At 42.5% G+C, this 21,143-nt stretch overlaps 1 protein-coding gene across 1 annotated transcript in view; it reads right to left on the minus strand.

Annotated features, from left to right (window-relative positions):
* TMCO1 (transmembrane and coiled-coil domains 1) overlaps nucleotides 1–10,514 on the minus strand; it is a 39,731-nt gene extending 29,217 nt beyond the window's left edge. Inside the window, exon 1 of the mRNA XM_089684851.1 lies at nucleotides 10,383–10,514. Within this exon, the coding sequence (XP_089540977.1) occupies nucleotides 10,383–10,452 (70 nt within the window). The 5' untranslated portion in view covers nucleotides 10,453–10,514. The remainder of the gene's footprint in view (nucleotides 1–10,382) is intronic.
* Nucleotides 10,515–21,143: the final 10,629 nt, after the last annotated feature.

The following is a 21,143-nucleotide window of genomic DNA, read 5'->3' on the forward strand; positions in this document are numbered from 1 at the left end:
CAGTTCCACTCCAGACCTTTGGCTAGATTGATTTGTTTCCGCCACCACCAAAGGGATCTCTTGACCCTGGACGAGGCCGGACTGCCAGATCTAAAGTAGATCTGTCCCCATTCCAAACCCTCAGAAGAAAGGCCTGCAGGGGCTGCTGGTGGAGTCTCGCCCAGGGGACAGCTGTGAAACATGAAGTCATGAGACCCACTGCCCTCATGATATCCCTTATTGTCGTGGATAGATTGCTCTGCAATCCTGCCAGCACCTGACCTATCTCGTACCCAAGATTGGTAACTCTATGGGAGGGAGTTAAACATGACTTGTCCCTGTTTATGAGCCACCCCAGACTCAGAAGGAGGTCCTGAGCAACCTGCAGATCCTCTGTCAACTGTTGGTGAGACCTGGCCACTAAGAGGAAATCGTCCAGATAGGGAATGATGGTAATAGACCTCATTCTTAGGGGAGCTAAGGCCACCGCGAGCACCTTCGTAAAAATTCTTGGTGCTGAGGCCAGACCAAAAAGGTAGAGCCCGACACTGCCAGTGGTGGATCTCTGAACCCATCCTTACTGCTATTCTTAGGTATTTCTGACACGATGAATGGGAATGTGAAGCTACGCATATCTCAGATCCAGCGTAGCCATGAAACAATCTGAGTAAAGGATGTTTCTTACAGAGAAGATAGATTCCATCCTGAAGTGTTTATACCTTAGACTGATTGAGGGGGCATAGGTTTAGGATAAGACAAAACCTGCCCGAGGGCTTTTTGACAACAAAAACATGAGAATAACACCCCCTCCTCGTTCCAGGGAACTCGAGTAAGGATCTGCTGATTTACCAGGTCTCCAATTAGGCCACACAGAGCCTGTGCCTTTTCTCAATTCTTGGGAAGATTTGTTACCAGATACCTGGCGGGGGGACTGGAGTCGAAATCCAACCTGTACCCTTTTCCTATCAAGTCTAGGATGTACAGGTTTGAGGAGATAGAAGCCCACTGGGACGCTCAAGTCATTGAGACTTGGCAGGGCCCTGAGGAGGACTGAATAAGATCCCCCCCTTTACCCTTATTCTTTTGCCCTGTCCAACGCTTCTTGGGCTGAACATCCTTAACTTGCTGGACTTGTGTCTTGATGAAAAACCCTTCTGGAGTAAGATCTTTTCTTACTCTCTGGAAATGCCCTCTTTTTAATCAGCCGTATGCTCTAGAGCCTCCGAGACCTGGACTGAAAAGGTTATCGCCAGTAAAGAGTAAGGCACAAAGGCGCAGCTTGGATGCTGAGTCCCCTGCCCAGGTCTTTAACCATAATATCCTTCTAGCTGAACTCACTAGGGCAGAGGTTCTCGCGGGTACCTTAACTGATTCGGTCAAGAAATCCGCGAGGAAACCTATCGCTTTAAACAGCAAAGGAAAGGATTTTAAAACTTGCTGCCTGGAGGTCCCTGCCGTGATATGCGACTAACTGGGTAAGCCAGCATTCCAACTTTCTGGCGACACAGGTGGCCGATAAAGCCGGCCTAAAGCTGATAGAGGTGGAATCCCAGGCCCTCTGGTGTAAGATTTCACCTTTTATACATAGGATTCTTTAGGTTTCCCATATATTCAAATGCTAGGTCTGTCTTTGTTGAGACTTTAGATAAGGGGGCGTCCTACTTTGGAATCTTGTTCCATGGCTGGGATCCGCTATCCTCAAAAGGAAATCTCCTTTTAAGATTACCAGAAAAAAGGGTTTCCTTTCAGGGTTTTCCCATTCCAGCTTAATGGTATCAACCAGGGGACAGGAAAGACTCTAGTCTTTTTAGCATGTAGACCCTGATATAATAGGTCATGTTTAGACAGGCATACGTCCTCCACCTCGATCTCTAAGGTTTCGTAGATCCCTCCACATATAAAGTTCTTCCAAAAAACCCGACTCCTCAATATAAGAAAGATTTGACCAATTTGGTCAAAACAGGAAAAGAAATTAAAGTGTTGAATCAGAAGGAGGCCAAATTTTTAGTGCCGGAATCTTGTAGAATTCCCGTGATCTACACGATCCATAAGCTACATAAAGAGCAGGTGAACCCTCCCGGTCGTCCTATAGTGAATGGGATTGAGTCCATTTTAGCAAGATTGGGTAACTACATTGATATATTCCTCCAACCATTGGTCAAGATGACCAAATCATATTTACGTGACATGAAGCACTTAATACAATTATTAGAAAATGTTCAAGGTGGTCCGGATTTATATCGGACTAGTGCAGATGTTGCTTCTTTATATACAATAATAGGACATGAGAAAGCTATTGAGTCTATGAGTTGGGGTCTTAGAGTATTTAGTGAGTTACCCTGGAAACAAAAGAAATTCCTAATGGAATGTCTTGATTTTAGTTTATCACACAACTACTTCTGGCATGGGAAAAAGTTCTTTCAACAAATTAAGGGTGTCGCCATGGGAGCGAGATTTGCTCCCAGTGTGGCGAATTTATTTATGGCACACTGGGAGGAGGAAACAGTTTATTCACATAATAGAGAGGAACTGGTATTATACAAGCGTTTTATTGATGATGTTTTTATAATATGGAGGGGAAGTATGGAGTCCCTACAAGAATTCCTTCATTTCCTAAATAATAATGATAAGAATATTAAGTTTTCGTGGGAAACTAGCAGTGAGTCTATTAACTTTCTTGATTAGAATATTAGAATTGCTGATAGAAGACTCATCACAAAAACTTATTTTAAAGGGGTTGGACCGAAACGGGTACATCCCTTTGGAAAGTTGCCATTATCCCCCGTGGCTGTTGAATATTCCGAAGGGACAATTTGTCCGGCTTCAAAGGAATTGTACTTTAAGAGACGAATATATTGAACAGAGTAATGTCATTGGGGAGAGTTTCCGGAATAAGGGATACACACAAGAATTTATAAAGGAATGAAGGATGTAGGTGATATAGATAGGTCTATCTTTTTACAAGATAAAGATATCAAAGAATATGACCAGTTGGCTATAATTTTAGATTTTAATGTAAATTTTAAAATGGTGGAAACATTTTTTAGGAGGCATTGGCCTATTTTAAAAGCAGATCCAGTTCTGAGTAAAATTGTATCTGACCGTCCCAAATTTGTATATAGGAAGGCACCTTCAATTAGAACTAGAGTGGTTAGAAATGTGATAGACCCACCTATTAAGAAAAATGTGACATTTTTGGACCAAGTAGGCTTCTTCCCATGCAGAAACTGCTATGCGTGTAAAGAAACTAAGGGAATTAATAAGAAAAAATCATTTTAGTCCAACGCTACAGGGATGGAGTATAATATCCAAGACTTCATCTCGTGCAGAACTGAAGGTGTGATATACTGCTTGGAATGCTCATGTGGTCTCCAGTATGTGGGGAGGACGAAGAGACCATTATGGAAGCGACTATGTGAGCATGTACAAAAAAATCAAAAAAGGATTTTCTAAGCATAGTATACCTAGACATTTTTTGGCCCATCATAATAAAGACCCCTCGACACTTAAGTTCTGGGGAATTGAAAAATATAAGGGTAATTGGAGAGGGAGTAATAAGGTAAGGTCTCTCAGTAAATCAGAGTCTAAGTGGTCCCTAGTAGCCTAAACGTAGACTTTGATTTAAATTGTTTTATTAGTAATTTTTAAAGTTTATATACATTATTATCTGGCAAGAAAATTTTTATTAGCCTGGTTTGTCATGCAGGATGTTAGCAATATCGATTGGGCATATATTTAGTGATCTGTTTTGGGTGTATAATTATTGATCTGCATTTATATGTATTATTTATTTTAGTCAATATGTTGTAATGCTATAGGTGTCTACATGGGTATTCGTCCATATTTTTATCTCTCTCATATATATATATATATATATATATATATATATATATATATATATATATATATATATATTATTATCAGTTTTTGTATTTTTCCAGTTCTGACTGTAGATCGATTTTCTCAATCGATCTTTAGAATTTTTTTGGTAATAAAGATTTTGATTGGTCTTATTAGATTGTTGTATTGGGGATTTAGGGAGGGGGTATAGAGGTAAAGGGGTGGGTGTATGGGTATATGATGTTTATTCACATTTATTTAATATGGTATTTTATATATATGCCCCTAAATATTAGGTATTTAGTGCTCGTTTCAGGAGTATGTATGCTATCACTGGTTATTAAGTGATATTGATGGAACCCTTGAGGGGTTTGTTTTAGTAGTGAGACCCGTTTTTTTACCCGTTCGTGCCTATATATACACAAGTGTCACCGCGGTATGTAAGTGAAGGATCCGGGAACTGAGAGAGCGGACTTTGAAAAAATGGCTGCTGGGATCCACCTCTCGTTGGTGAATGGCTCCCAGCAACCTATTTATGGAGTCTCTGCCTCCATGGGCGTTTACTCTAAGGAAGTCACGTGTCTAGCGTGACGCAACGCGTTGGTACGCGAGGAGGCATTTCCGGGTGCGCGGTGACGTCACTTCCGGCGTGGGGGCCATATTTGAAAGTCCTCTATTAAATACCCATGCAATACAGTTCTAGCATGAGGTAGAAGAGCTTTGTGAAAGAAGAAGGCGCATGTGAGTGGGCATTCTTCTCTATTGTATATACCAAATAAAAAGGTTTTACACTATGGAAGTTTTTTGTTTACCTTATGGTCCGGAGGGGATACTGAAGAAGTTGTTTATGTAGTTAGAAATGTTTACTGGTTTGTGCCATCAGGATTGGGGGTATTAGATAAGAATTGTTTGTTCAGTAAAGTGACTGGGTGTGACTCTGTTACCTCAAGGAACCTTTTTGGTGTTTCTGAGTAAACGTTTCCTGGAATGGGTAAAAAGGCACCGCCCATTTTGGGAATGTGGCCTTAAGCACTGAACCAGAATATTTTAGAGGGGCCTGGACACAATGAGATCAGAAGCCCTCCCATGCGAAAGGGGACACTCTGACGCTGGGACTTTTGCCAAGGCTGCATGGACTCATCAGTGTTGATCGTGTCCTAGGCTTCTCCAGGATCTCCTATGCACTATGGTTTTGATGAGGTTTCTTCCTTCCCTTCTTCCTGTAGCTTTGGTAATGTATTAATTCTACGCTGTGAGGCTGTCAAAAGATGTGTTTATTTCACAGTAGGGATGCACCGAAATTTTGGTGGCCGAAACATTTTGGCCGAAAACACCCCATTCAGTGGTCGGACGAAATTTAAAAAAAGCACCGATACAGGTGCCTAAAAAACAACGCCCCCTCACTGCCGCCCAGTAGTTCTCAGCCTTACCTGAGAAACCATCGAATGATCCCAGCGCTGGGCATAGAGATGAGTGAAGGAAAGATGGCCTCTACTCATCTCTATGCCCTTGGAGGACCGGAGCGATGCCACTTCCGGCCATTTTTTTTTAAAGCACTAGATCAATGCTTTTTTTTGATCCAATGCTTTACATTGCAGAGGAGAGATGTGGTGTCTTATCTCTCCATAAAGAGGACCCTTCACTAATTATTTCTATCACAAGGGATCCATGTATTCCTTGTGATAAGAATAAAAGGGACAGTGCGAAAAAAAAATGTAATTAATAAAAAAAAAAAAGTTTAAAGTGCCCCCATCTCCCCATGCTCGCACGTAGTGGTGAACGCATACGTAAGCCATGCCCACATATGTAAGTGGTGTTCGAACCACACACGTGAGGTATCGCCACGAACGTCAGAGCAAGAGCAATAATTCTCGCACTAGACCTCCTCTGTAATTTTACACTGTTAACCTGTAGAAATTTTTTAAAGCATCACCCATGGAGATTTTTTAAGTACCGCAGTTTCACGCCATTCCACGAGCGTGCGCAATTTTAAAGGTTTTTTTAATAAAAGTGTATTTTTTTTCCAAAAATTATATATACATTTTTTAAAAACATTACTATTAGTGTGTGTTATTATGCAGATTGTGATGACCATAAGATATATCCCCCTGTGTGTTGTATGATAATAAAAGTGGAGGTTTTGATAGTGCAAGGATACTGCAGTTGGATTCTGTTATTTCTTGGGGTGCCGAGTGAATGCTGCATAATGTGCCAGAGCAGCTTTACACTTGGTAGTGCGTCTTTCACATGCTTAGAGAAACAATGGTATAAGGCTGGTTGACCATACCTGTGTATTGTTTGTGTGACTTGCTTTTGTTTTGTGTCCGGCCTTATATTACAACCTACAATAAGCAAGAAACACAATGCAGAAGATAATCAGCCCAGGCTCCTCATCCAAACACCACTGTGCTGGGGGAGTAAAAAAGGAAGTGCGCCCCACCGTCACCTGCGCTCAGAGACTGGGGAAAGAAAAAAACCACCCTCAGGGTTCAGCAAGAGGGAATCTAAAATCCCCAAGCCTACCTGAGAGGAGCCAGTGCCTGAAGAACCAGGTCCGCTTGCTGAGGGGCCAGCGCCTTCCATTACTTCCCTTGTGGTGTGGAGCCACAGCCTCTGCTGGGTTTTCACACCGCAATGGCCGCCCAACCTGATGTCTGCGCTGTTATGGAGACCGGAAACCACGAGTCTCTGGTGCCTGCCGATGATGTCACCGTGACCGGAACTTCCGATGCTTGAAGTGCACCTTCCAGAAATCGCGGTTGCCAGCACGCCTGCCTGGCAGTCTCTCTGCCCCACTGTGCACTCGGCCGCCGCATCTCCTCCCCCCGGGGTCAGCGGGGTACTGAAACACCGCTCCCCCCAGGGGGTGGGCACGAGGCGTCCCGCAAAAAAGCCCGAAGCAGCCTTGTCAGGCCTAGGGCAGCAGACTACATCACCGGCGGTTGTCCTCCTCTGAGGCCTGGAAGGACACCAGGAGTGCAGCCTCACTCCTCTACAAACATGGAGGGATCGTGCCAGGCCAGAAGCGGTAGTGTACCTAACAACACAGGAGCCACCAGAACACCCTTGAGCCTAGGGCTTCAAAAACAGGTTCCTTTGAACTGTACCCATCCCGGTGGAGGAAACACTAAAAAACTGAAAAGGGAGGCCTGGAGGTCTGCCTTTTAAAGTGCTGTGATTACGTGTTTCCTGTCCCAGAGGGAGGAGCTCTATGTCTCAAGGAGGTTGTCCTGGACGTTTGGAGAAAAACCCATTCACAACATCCAGACAAGTGAAGGACACTCTCCAAGAGGTGGGCGGATCATTGTCAAAGTCTATAATCAAAAGAAGACTTCACGAGAGCAAATACAGAGGGTTCACCACAAGGTGCAAACCATTCATAAGCCTGAATAGAAAATCCAGATTAGACTTTGCCAAAAAACATCTAAAAAGCCAGACCGATGATGGAAAAGCATTCTTTGGATGGATGAAACTAAGATTAATCTGTACCAGAGTGACGGGAAGAAAAAAGTGTGGAGAAGGCTTGGAACAGCTCATGATCCAAAGCACACAATGTCATCTGTAAACCATGGTGGAGGCAGTGTGATGGCATGAGCATGCATGGCTTTACATGGCACTGACTCATTGGTGTTTATTGATGATGTGACAGAAGCAGCCGAATGAATTCTGCAGTGTTTAGAGATATACTGTCAGCCCAGATTTAGCCAAATGCAGCAAAGTTGACTGGAGGGCACTTCACAGTACAGATGGACAATGGTCCAAAGCACACTGTAAAAGCAACCCAGGAGCTTTTGAAGGAAAAGACGTGGAATATTCTGCAATGGCCGAGTCAATCACCTGATCTCAACCCAATTGTGCATGCATTTCACTTGCTGAAGGCAAAACTAAAGGCAGAAAGACCCACAAACAAAGAACTAAAGACAGCTGCAGTTAGAACCTGGCAAAGCATCAGAAAGGAGGAAATCCAGTCTTTGGTAGTGTCCATGGGTTCCAGACTTCAGGCAGTCATTGCCAGGAAAGGATGATCATATTCATTTATCCAATTACATTTGAGCCCCTGAAAATGGAGGGTCTGTGTATAAAAATGGTTGCAGTTCCTAAAATGTGTACTCAATATTTATGTTCAACCCTTTGAATTATAGCTGAAAGTCTGCACTTCAAACTAGTTTGGATTGTTTTGTTTTAATTTATTCTGCTGGCATACAGAGCCAAAAGTATGAAAATTGTGCCTGTGTCCAAATATATATGGACCAAACTGTACTTACATGGGTCCTATATTGGTCCAGAGCTGAGTCTGTCTGTAGTCTTGTCACAGGACAGAAGCTGTCCCACTGCTGTCAATCAAATCCTGTGAGCAGAGAGTGGGGGGTGGGGCTATGGATGCACACAGCCTGGATTGGGAGAAGCCTGCAGGTGTGCCCCCACAGCAAGTGGCTTACTATTGAAGCACACAAAAAAGAGGGGAAGCAGAGTATGGGGAGACCCCAGAAGAGGAGGTCATGAGCCACTCTGTGCAAGACTAAATTGGACAAGTATATTTTTTGTTATTTTAGAAAAACAAAAAGCTTTACAATCATTTTAAATTAGCCACGCACTGTTTGAACTTTAGCGGGTTCCTGAAGATCTGGCCAAAATCTGCTCAGTGGGTAGCCCTGCTGGCTCCCTCAAAGCCAAAATTCCTCATTTAGGCTATGTTCACACTAGCGTTGTGTGCAGGCGGCAGAGAGGCGTTTGGGAAGCGTTTTTACCGCTTCCCAAATGCCTCTGCCAATTCTGCAAATTACAGCACATGGTGCTGCTCTAACGGGAGCGTTTGCGTCGCGTCGCGGCAAAACGGACGCCTCTGGTCGAGTCAGGAGACGTTGAAGCCTCCTATTCTAGTCTATGGTGCGGCTCCGCAAATGTGCGGTTGCGGGGCATTTGCGGAGCGGTAACACCATTCAAACTGCATTATAGGCATTTGTGGGGCGTTTTTAACGCTCGGCAAACGCCTAGCAGCCGCCGCTAAACCGCGCATGTGGCGTTTGCGGAGCGTTAAAAAACGTTCCGCAAACGCCGGACCAACACTTGCCAAACACTATAGGGCCGTTTGGCAAGCGTTGGTAAAACAGCCAAGTGTGAATGAGCCCTTAAAATGAAGGGTGCAGGTTGAAAATTGTCAGCCAAGCAGCGACTGCATTCACTCAGCTTCAGGCTCTGTTCAAGTATTTTGACAGCTAGCAGCTTAACCACTTGCTGACCGCGCTATAGCAAAAAGATGATGACAGTGCGACTCTCCAGTTCTGGGATGACATCCATCCGGTGCGTTCTGTGATTGCTTTTGTCATATGGACACAGCTGATCACAGATTGCAGTAAAAAGCCAATCACAGTGGCCCTTTACCATGTTACATGTTTACCAATTGCAGTTGGTCACATGTAAACAGACAGTACAGCCTCCTCGGGGCACATCAGTGAAAAAGAAAAATTACTTAATTTATAACATTTTATAACAAACTAAAAAACAAAAACATTTTTTTCAAAATTTTTCATCTTTTTTCATTTGTTTAGCAAGAAATAAAAACCCCAGTGGTGATTAAATATGACCAAAAGAAAGCTGTATTTGTGTGAAAAAAATGGTAAACATTTCATATGGGTACAGTGTTGCAATTGCCATTCAAAGAGTGACAGTGCTGAAAATTGGCCTGGGCAGGAAGGGGGTGAAAGTGGCTGGTAGTGAAGTGGTTAAATCGGAGCTCCACCAAAAAGGGGAAGTTCTGCTTTAAGGACTGCTCCCCCCTCCCCATGAAGGATTGGCACCTTTGAGGGGGGGAGGTTTGGAGCAGGTTCCCGAATTTGACAGGTACCCGCTCCCACTTCCGGTCCGATCGCCTAGGTGATCGGAAGCAGAAGGTGTCCTCCCTCCCTGTAGTCTTTTGGGACACGTGACAGGTCCCAGAAGACTACAGGACCATTCATGAAGCGCAGCGCTACTTGCGCATGTGCAGTGGGTACCCGGCTGTGAAGCCGCAAGCTGTCACAGCCGGGTGCCCACACTGAAGATGCCGGCACCTGGAACACAGGACGGCTGGTGAAACAGGCTGCGGAGGACACACCACGGGACAGGTAAGTAGCTGTTTTTTGAAAGACACTTTTATTGTTTGACAGCGTGAGTGAACTCTGCTTTAATCAGGGGTGAGCACAGGTGTGCCCAGAACCTAGTCCAAACCCGCCTGAGATATCCCGCCAGGAAGCGGTCACTGCAGAGAGCCAATCATAAGCAGCGGAGGCATTCCCTGCTGGGAACTGGGCCTATACATGCCCCATCATCCATCCCTGTGAATGGTGGAATCTGTTAGATTTTTCTACAAGCTGAGCAAAAAAATCCGATGGTGAATGACCTGAAGGGACAGCAAATCCTGTTCACAGGACAAATGTCAGCACACATGCAGTCCTCCTGTGTAGAGGAGACATGACAGCACACACATGTACAGCGCTGTAGTAGTGGGGAATGTATGAGGTCACATCAGAGCTCAGCTCCCTGTCATTCCTTCCCCCTATGATCATCCCTCTCACGACACTCACCCTCGGCGAGGAGCGCGGTGCACACAGAGATGAAGACGATCAGCACCGTGTCTGCAAACATAGTACTCATTCTGTCAGATCGCCGACTACAGCCACCACTGAACACCGGAAGACAGTCAGCACTACGGTCCTGACGTCAGCACGCCGAGCGGAAGACAGGCAAACGGAGCCTGCAGGGGGTGGAGCATTCCAGTGCCCCATACATGGAAAGCTATTCTCCCTTAGCAATGTATGTCGTGTGTAGCAACTCCCAAACATGAACAGAACCGGAGGAAACCTGTGCTGAGAGACATGGAGGCGACCTCTGTTCTTACAAATAAAAGCTGTCCGTCATCTCTATTCAGTACTTCAATCAATGAAGTAGAACTAAAGGCAGAACTTTTTTTTTCTTCATTGAAGTCTAGGTTCACACCTATGCGTTTTCATTGCAGTTTGCAGAAACACACAGCAGTCCATTGAACGTGATTTCCTATGGGACACGTTCACATTTCCGCGTTTTCACTCGGGACGTTTTTTGGAAAGGGTCAGAGTCTTTTTAAAATGCAAAACGTGTTTTTGGTTCTATAGACTTCAATGGAGACGCTGCAGAGATGCATGTAGTGCATTTTTTATGCGTTTTGCAGGGGTTTTTCACAACTTGTTACTGGGCAGATTAAAACGCATCAAAAATGCACTACATGCATTTCTGCAGCGTCTCCAGTGAAGTCTATTAAACCAAAAATGCAACGTTTTACATTTAAAAAAGTACCTGGCCCTAAAAAAATGCACCGGGTGAAAACGCGGAGATGTGAACCTGTCCCATAGGAAATCATGTTAAATGGATTGCTGTGCATTTCTGCACAACGCCAAATGCAATGAAAAACGCATATGTGTGAACCTAGACTCAAGCTTCCCACCTATGCAGTTTGCGTTTGATCCGTTTCTTCAGTGCTTTTTGTAGTTCGTTTTTTATGCGTATTTGATGCGTTTTGCTTTTTTTTCCAACTTGTTGCTCGGCAGATTAAAACGCATCAAAAACGTACTACATTATTATACAGGATTTATATAGCGCCAACAGTTTGCTCAGCGCTTTACAATATAAATAGAGACAATAAAATATATATATATATATATATATATATAAATGTGTGTCGCACTCCACAGTGAATTTGTGAATCTATGTAAACATTTTTTGCACTATTCTTTGAATATATAAGATTGATTTTTTACCTTTTGGAATTAATGATTTTTATTAATTTATTATCTCACTATATTTATTTTGTATATTTATTAATTTTACAAAGATATCACAAATTCTCTGTGGAGTGCAACAACATATATACAGTGGGGCAAAAAAGTATTTAGTCAGCCACCAATTATGCAACTTCTCCCACTTAAAAAGATGAGAGAGGCCTGTAATTGGCATCATTGGTAGACCTCAACTATGAGAGACAAAATGAGAACAAAAATCCAGACAATCACATTGGCTGATTTGGAAAGAATTTATTTGCAAATTATGGTGGAAAATAAGTATTTGGTCAATATCAAAAGTTCATCTCAATACTTTGTTATATATCCTTTGTTGGCAATGACAGAGGTCAGTCGTTTCCTGTAAGTCTTCACAAGGTTGGCACACACTGTTTCTGGTATGTTGGCTCATTCCTCCATGCAGATCTCCTCTAGAGCAGTGATGTTTTGGGGCTGTCGCTGGGCAACACGGACTTTCAACTCCCTCCAAAGGTTTTTTATGGGGTTGAGATCTGGAGACTGGCTAGGCCACTCCAGGACCTTGAAATGCTTCTTACGAAGCCACTCCTTCATTGCCCGGGCGGTATGTTTGGGATCATTATCATGTTGGAAGACCGAGCCACGTTTCTTCTTCAATGCCCTTGCTGATGGAAGGAGGTTTGCACTCAAAATCTCACGATACATGGCCCCATTCATTCTGTCCTGTACATGCATCAGTCGTCCTGGTCCCTTTGTGGAGAAACAGCCCCAAAACATGATGTTGCCACCCCCATGCTTCACAGTAGTTATGGTGTTCTTTGGATGCAATTCAGCATTCTCTCCTCCAAACACGACGAGTTGTGTTTCTACCAAACAGTTCTATATTGGTTTCATCTGACCATATGACATTCTCCCAATCCTCTTCTGGAATATCCAAATGCTCTCTAGCAAACTTCAGACGGGCCCAGACATGTACTGGCTTAAGCAGGGGGACACGTCTGGCACTGCAGGATCTGAGTCCCTGGCGGCGTAGTGTGTTACTGATGGTAGCCTTTGTTATGTTGGTCCCAGCTCTCTGCAGGTCATTCACTAGGTCCCCCCGTGTGGTCCTGGGATTTTTGCTCACCGTTCTTGTGATCATTTTGACCCCATGGGGTGAGATCTTGCGTGGAGCCCCAGATCGAGAGAGATTATCAGTGGTCTTGTATGTCTTCCATTTTCTAATTATTGCTCCCACAGTTGATTTGTTCACACCAAGCTGCTTGCCTATTGCAGATTCAGCCTTCCCAGCCTGGTGCAGGTCTACAATTTTGTTTATGGTGTCCTTCGACAGCTCTTTGGTCTTCACCATAGTGGAGTTTGGAGTGTGACTGTTTGAGGTTGTGGACAGGTGTCTTTTATACTGATAACAAGTTCAAACAGGTGTTATTGATACAGGTAATGAGTGCAGGACAGAGGAGCCTCTTAAAAAAGAAGGTACAGGTCTGTGGGAGCCAGAAATCTTGCTTGTTTGTAGGTGACCAAATACTTATTTTCCACCATAATTTGCAAATAAATTCTTTCCAAATCAGCCAGTGTTATTGTCTGGATTTTTTTTCTCATTTTGTCTCTCATAGTTGAGGTCTACCTATGATGCCAATTACAGGCCTCTCTCATCTTTTTAGGTGGGAGAACTTGCACAATTGGTGGCTGACTAAATACTTTTTTGCCCCACTGTGTATATATATATATATATATATATATATATATATATATATAAATACAGAGAGCAATAACACAGCAAAGAGATAATAGAAAGACGTTTTAGAGAGGTAGAGTACTTGCCAAAAGTCCTGGGTTAAGCAGATCAAGTTTCAGAGCAAAGGGTACCGTCTCCCAAGTTGGTTCCTGATGTTAAAAGGGGAGAATTCTTCAACTCACTGCTCCAAGCATAACAGCCTTTTTCTAGGAACTCAGCAGGGTGTCTCCTTACAGCAGAGAACCAATCGCCTCATTTGGGGAGGGGTGTTGTAGGCGGGAGACTCAGACTAGAAACAAAATCCCTCTCAAGTTATACCATGGGCCATAACCTTCCCGAGGTACATGTAACATTCTATCCACGGGTAGATTAATATGCAGAATCATCTGCTGAACGTCTAGATATCAAACATGGCATAGTTCACTATTTCAGCTAGAACTATATGGCTGAGCTCCCAAACTGATACTTCAGATAAATTGCCAAATATAGACCAAAAATAATGAATTATCCTCAAAGAGGACAAAATCATCCAAAAAGCAAAAGAATCCTCATGGTGTAGTATAATTAGTAGGATTTATTTCCTTACAACGTAGTATTATACATACATCAAGATATACTTAAAACAGCATGTCACCATATAACCAAATGGTAAGTTTCTAACCAACAAGATGGCAGCCGCGGTCTGGTTCGTGCTGATGTCACACGTTGACACCTCACAACACTTTTCGTCATCTATGACATCTTCAGGGGCGTGGCCAGCATACGAACACAACGCCTTTATATAGGGAAGAGGGAGCCCAGCTCCTCCTCTACACTATTAAAGCAAATACCGGAACGGGAAATAGGACAAATCCAGCTATGAAGCCAAACTTGCCCTCATACTTTGCCAGTGTCAGTGTCCTGAAGGACAGAATATACGGGACACTTGGCACATATGACAACTCTTGATACATTATATTTATTTAAACCATCTCCTGTGTTAACCACATGCTGCCCAGCCACTGTAGAAATACGGCGGGAGAGCGGCACGGCTGGGCAAAAGCACGTTTTACAACGTGTGTTTTGAAAACAGGTAGGGGGCGCCGCCCTGCCTGTCCCGCTGATCACAGCCGCGGATGTCAGTCGCCGGGTCACAGCCGGTCATTACCGGCTATGTCTCGGCAATCGGTGGCAATCGCTGACAGAGAGCACAGCTGCAGTGGATACAAATGGAGAAACAGAAAAAGGGCGCACCGACCTAGTGCATTATCGTTTAAAATAATTTATTAAAGAAACAAAAATAGGCATCATACTCACAATGGACATAATAACACAGGCATGTCAAACTGAACACGATGTATGATCCAAACAACATCTGAGTCCATACGATGGAACCCTGGATGACCAACTGGCTAACGCGTTTCGAGGACACAACCTCTTCCTCAGAGCTTGGTTGGCTTGTGTTATTATGTCCATTGTGAGTATGATACCTATTTTTGTTTCTTTAACAAATTATTTTAAACGATAATGCACTAGGTCGGTGCGTCCTTTTTCTGTTTCTCCATTTGTATCCAGTGTACTCGGACCACCCCGGTCTGTTGAAGGGAGCAAGCAGTGCATATTCCAGAAAATTCCAGAACATTCCTATTGGGTCTACTGAGTCCTTTCCTAGCGCAGGAGTAAAGTGTTTGTTGTGTTGGATTTAGCACAGCTGCAGTAGCTGTGCTTTCTGTCAGTTCCCTGACAGCTCCAGGACACGCTGATCAGGACAGAAGAGTTTCTCTTTCCCGATCAGCGGTGTTCCCTGCAGTACACACCCCCGCCCCCTAGTAAAACACTCCCCTCACACAGTTACCCTTTCCCTGAATAATAAACTTAACCCCTTCCTCCTCAGTGCCATTAGTACAGTGTCAGTGTTTTTTTTTTTTGCACCGATCACTGTATTGGTATCACTGGGGATGTCAGTGACCCCAAGTCAGTACCCCCCAATGTCAGAATGTCCACCGCAGTCCCGCCATAAGTCACTGATCGCCGCCATAAGTCGCTGATTGCTGCCATTATTAGTATAAAAAAAAATCTAAAAATCCCAGTATCTTTCCCGCCATTTTTAAACGCTATAACTTTCACGTAAACCAATTTCCTCAAAATTGTCAGCCTTTTTTTTTTATAGTGCAAAAAATAAAAACCGCACAGGCGATCAAATACCACTGAAAGAAAGCTCAATTTGTGGGAAAAAAAAGGGTGTAAATTTAATTTATGTACCGTTTTGCATGACTGCGCAATTGTCCGTTAAACTAGTGCAGCGCTGTATAGCAAAAAAAATGGCGTAAATTGCAGTATCTATACCATAGTTTGTAGATGCTATAACGTTCACACAAAGCAATCAATATACACTTATTGGGATTTTTTTTACCAAAAACATGTAGCAGAATACATTTTGGCCTAAATTTATAACCAACTTTGAGTTTACTATATATTTTTTATAGCTGAAAGTAAAAAATATAGTTTTTCTTCAAAATTTTTGGCCTTTTTTTGTTTATAGCGTGAAAAATAAAAAGCACACAGGTGATCAAATACCACCGAAAGAAAGCTCTATTTGTGTGAAAAAAAGGACGTAAATTTCGTTTGGGTGCAGCATTGCATGACTACACAATTATCAGTTGAATTAGTGCAGCGCCGAGTGGCAAAAAGAGGCCTGGTCATTAAGGGGGGTAAATCCTCTGGAGGTCAAGTGGTTAATAAACACCTAAAGAAGGAAAAAAATATATTTTATTCATTACAAACCCAACATAGCACAATTAAAGCTGGCGCCATCTTGTGTACAAAATACAATTAACAACACATTAGCAAATGCTTACAAGTACAAAAATAGAACATTACACCTTTTGCAAGTTCATGAAACTAAAATATTTACAAAAATCTTTACTAACAATACTAATAAAACTAATATTAAATATCTAAAATAATTTTAAATGAATTGAAATTAAAAAAAATAAAATGTAAAAAACAAAAAATTACACCTAAATTCACCCATTATTAATGAACGCATTCACATCCCACTCAATGTTGAGACCATGGGGCACAAAAGATTTCAAAGTGTATATCCACCATGCTTCCAATCTAGAAATCTCACATTTAATATAGCTACCTCTCCATTTTTTAGAAATGGTATCAATGCCGACAAATAGCATACCCTTTGGATTTTTATTGTAAGATTGTAAGCTCAAAAGAGCAGGGCCCTCGATCCCCTCATGTTTTGCATTGTATTGGTATTGTTCTGTCACATGTTCTGTCCCCCTTTGTAATGTACAGTGCTGAGCGAACTATCGGCGCTTTATAAATACTGTATAATAATAATAATTGTGATAGAGGGCAAAATGTTTAGAAACGCTATGGTTAGGAAAACCCTTTTTTATATTAGCAATATGTTCTATTACCCTAAATTGAAAAGTTCTAACAGTGCGCCCAATATACTGGTACCCACATTTGCATTGAATTAAGTAAACTACATTTTTAGTAGTACAAGTTATAAAACTTTTCTATATTGGAAGTATGGAAGATTGTAATCATTTGGTAATGTGTTAATTGTATTTTGTACACAAGATGGCACCAGCTTTAGTTGTTCTATGTTGGGTTTGTAATGAATAAAATATATATTTTTTTTCCTTCTATAGGTGTTTATTAACCCCTTCCTGTCCAGGCCAATTTTCAGTGCTATCACACTTTGAATGACAATTGCGCGGTCATGCAACACTGTACCCAAATGAATTTTTTTAGCATTTTATGAGACAGATAAAGCTTTATTCACCACTGGAATTTTTATTTTTTTTGCTATGTTAATAAAAAAGTCAAAAAATTTTGAAAAAAAGTGTTTTTCTTTTAAAATTTTGCAAATAGTATTCCATCCTAAATCTTGGCCAAAATTTATTCCGTTATCTTTTTAGTAAAAAAATAATAAACCAAATTAGTTTATAACCAAAAATTATAATTTTTAAACTTTTTTTATATATATATATATATATATTTTTTTTTAATATACTGTCACCCTAGCAGTACAGTGTCACCATGGTGACACTGTACTACTTGTGAGGGGTGATGAAGATTTTTTTTTTTTTACACTGATTGCTTTTACACCCGCAAAGGCTGGAAAAGCAATCAATTCTCCTTCTCTCTGTCCTGCAGCCATTGAGAAATAATGTGTGAGCTGTGATTGGTCACAGCTTGTCACATGGTACAAGGCTGTTGTGAATAGCCTTGTACCATGTGACCTCTGTGATCATTCACAGATTTCACACTTAGTAAGCATTGATGTCAGAAGTGACATCTTGCTTACTACTCTGCATGTGATCCAATCCAATTGGCCAATCAGTGATCACATGATCGGGACCTTACACAGAGGTCCCGTCCGACGATCGGTGTTCCACTGTGTCCAGAGGACACAGCGTGCACCGGATCGAGGTACTGCACGCTCCCAGGGAGCGCGCACAAGCAGGGTGCGGGGAGGCTGTTTATAAACGGCCACCCAACCCTGCACTGCCACCGTCCAGCCGTTTATATACAACGGGCGGATGGGAAGTGGTTAACACAGGAGATGGTTTAAGTAAATATAATGTATCAAGAGTTGTGATACGTGCCGAGTGTCCCATATATTCTGTCCTTACGGACACTAACAAAGTATGGCTTCATAGCTGGATTTGTCCTATTTCCTGTTCCGGTATTTGCTTTAATAGTGTAGGGGAGGAGCTGGGCTCCCTCCTCCCTATATAAAGGCGTCATGTTCGTACACTGGCCATGCCTCTGAAGACATCATAGATGACGAAACGTGTTGGCAGGAGTCAGAATGCGTGACGTCAGCATGAACCAGAGCGCGATGGCCATCTTGTTGGTTAGAAACTTACCATTTGGTTATATGGTGACATGCTGTTTTAAGTATATCTTGATGTATGTATAATACTATGTTGTAAGGCAATAAATCCTGCTAATTATACTACACCATGAGGATTCTTTTGCTTTTTGGATGATTTTATCCTCTTTGAGGATAATTAAATATTTTAGGTCTATATTTGGCAATTTATCTGAAGTATCAGTTTGGGAGCTCATGCCTTGATTTGCAAATCCAGTGAGAGTGATCCTATTGGCGTCTATTTACATCCAGTGTATGGAGTGCACCATATCCCCTCAAAGTCAGCAATAACGGAGTTCATCATCCTAATTTGGTATCCGTACTTGCTTTTCTTGACCGTCACCTAATTATGGGGTCATATATGTGTGGTAAGCGGCAGTATTTTTTCAGGTGCTGGTGATGGTGGATCCCCAAGAAAGTTTATTTTTTGATATATATTTTTTTTGCATATATATGTTTTTGGAATCACAATTGTCCCTGAAATTATTTGAACTTTAATTTTTCACTAAAGACTTTTGTTTATTTAAAATGTTTTTGCACATTAAAGGACATCATACTTTTTTATGTATTATTTTTTATGGTTAGTAGTACTTTTGAATGTATAGCGCTGCACTTTTTTGTTTATTATGACCCTGAATTCACTATATCTGGTCTCCCACAGTACATACAACATGGAAATGTAATTATTTTAGTAAATATAAACTGCTAAATATCTTTTCTCATCAGCAGTATATAGCAGTCTTGTGGCTTTTATCAGTGTCCAGTTGAGCATTGATTAAAGTTTGTAGGAGGAGTTTTGACTTTCTTCTGACTGTCCTATGAGGCTGCATAACTCCTGACCCTCTGTCAGGACAGTGCCTTGTGCTGATCACATGCACCCTCCCAAAGAAAAAAAAAAATCTCTCCAGCTATACAGACTAAACTGTGCATATGCAGAGTGACTCCTAGAGCTCTGTACTATTAGCAGATGGATTGGGGACTGTAGAAAAATCAGAGAAGACAGGGATAAACAACCTTTTTATACAATGTGGATGTTTGACCCCTTAGGTTCCACAGGGAGTATAACAAGCATGCTTTACTGCATATACAGACTGATTTTACTGTTGTGGGTTTAGTAACACTTTAATACCTTGTCCTCAAAGGAGCTAAACACTGAACTTAAATTGGAGTTCCAGTGAAACTGTAAAAATAAATAAAATTCAGCAGCTACAAAAACTGTAGCTGCTGACTTTTAAAAAACAGACAAACACCTGTCCTTCGATCCCATGGTATCCTCCCCACAGCTCGTTTCACCAGCCTTCCTGTGGGCCTGGTGCCAACATCTCCAGTGTGGGTGCCCACTGCGCATGCACAAGTAACACTGCACTTTCTGAATGGTCCTGTAATGTGTCCGAGAGAGACTACAGGGAGGGAAGGGGGAGGAAAATGTCCGTTTTCGCGATCGCAGCAGAATTGTGAGTGGGTATCTGTCAATTTCGGGTACTCTCTGCACCCCCACTCCCCAAAGGTGCCAATCCTTAACGGAGAACGTGGACCCAGTCCTTAAAGCAGAACTTCCCCTTTTGGGTGGAGCTCCTCTTTAACTTCCTGGTATTTTTGGAAAATTACATTTTTTAATGATTTAAAGTTTACTTTGCTCCAGGGGATACTAGGTCCACTTTTTCATCTCCTATTTCTCTTTTTGTTTCCCTCTTTGCTTCTTTTTCTATGCTCCATTGAATGTTACCGCATGTCCCTATTCCACATAAATACCTTAATGTCTGGTTCGATATCGCTTTTATATTAGGATTTGGTTTATGAATCTGGTTATCTGTTGGTATTCTTGCAATGTGAAATAGTGATGGGCATTTAACTAGGAGAACAAGTATTTACCTATATAAGTCTATTGGAAAAAGTAAGACCTGCCACTAGGCATCTATTTATGTCACACATTAGTGGTCCAGGCTCCTTTAAGACACAACAGCATGAAGAGGGGTGGATTCTTTAAATAGAGACAGTGAGTGGCAGCTTCCCTGTCTTGACAAAGCTCTGCAATGACAATGGGCGAAACACATTGATGTCAGATGCTGTGACGTCATATTGGCCATGCCTCCTACTGTCCCAGAGCCCTGGGGATCGACTGGAACACATGTGGAAGACACCGACTAAACAGGGGGCATTACCTCCTCTAGGAGGCTAACAGCAGCCAGAGAGCCAGTCTGGGCTCAGAGATATTGCATGGTAGGGTGAATAGCGGTAAGAAATATTGCTATGCCGGAGCAAGTTTGGTAATCACACTTGACATTATTTTACATACTGGAATAGCTGACTAATACCGCTTGCATGGACTACCTTGCTATATGCTTACTCGTCTCTGCTAGCTAATCTCGCCAACCTTTTCTGAGCATATCTGTATCCTGGCTTGCAGCTCCATATACTTTATAAGAAAATACTGCATACATACTTTTTGTTATGCCAGCATGCTACCACGATTTGCCTATCTGACTGACTTAATGCCTTGGGTAACCGCCATTACATATGCTGGATTAGGTGAAGCTTTATGACATGTTTTAGTTGTAGTAGTGCAGACATGGACATTTATTTATTTATTTATTTATCGAGTTTATATAGCGCCAAAGGGTTTGCTCAGCGCTGTACAATAGAGGGGGGACAATACATGAAACAGAACAGTAACATCAAACAGCACACGAGGGGTTAGAGGGCCCTACTCTTTCGAGCGTACAATCTAGGAGGGAGGGGGTAGAGGCACAGGAGGAAACGGCTGTGGGGGATGGAGTGGTAGGAGGAGGGAAGGGCAGCGGCTGTTAGGTGAGGGTGGGGTAGGCTTCCCTGAAGAGGTGGGTTTTCAGGGAGCGCCTGAAGGTGAGGAGGGAAGGTGACAGTCTGATGGATTGGGGTACTGAGTTCCAGAGGATGGGGGAGGACCTGGAGAAGT

This window comes from Staurois parvus, unplaced genomic scaffold (assembly GCF_062004578.1).
Source record: "Staurois parvus isolate SC_StPar_1 unplaced genomic scaffold, SC_StPar_1.0 ptg000360l, whole genome shotgun sequence".
Classification (NCBI taxonomy): domain Eukaryota; kingdom Metazoa; phylum Chordata; class Amphibia; order Anura; family Ranidae; genus Staurois; species Staurois parvus.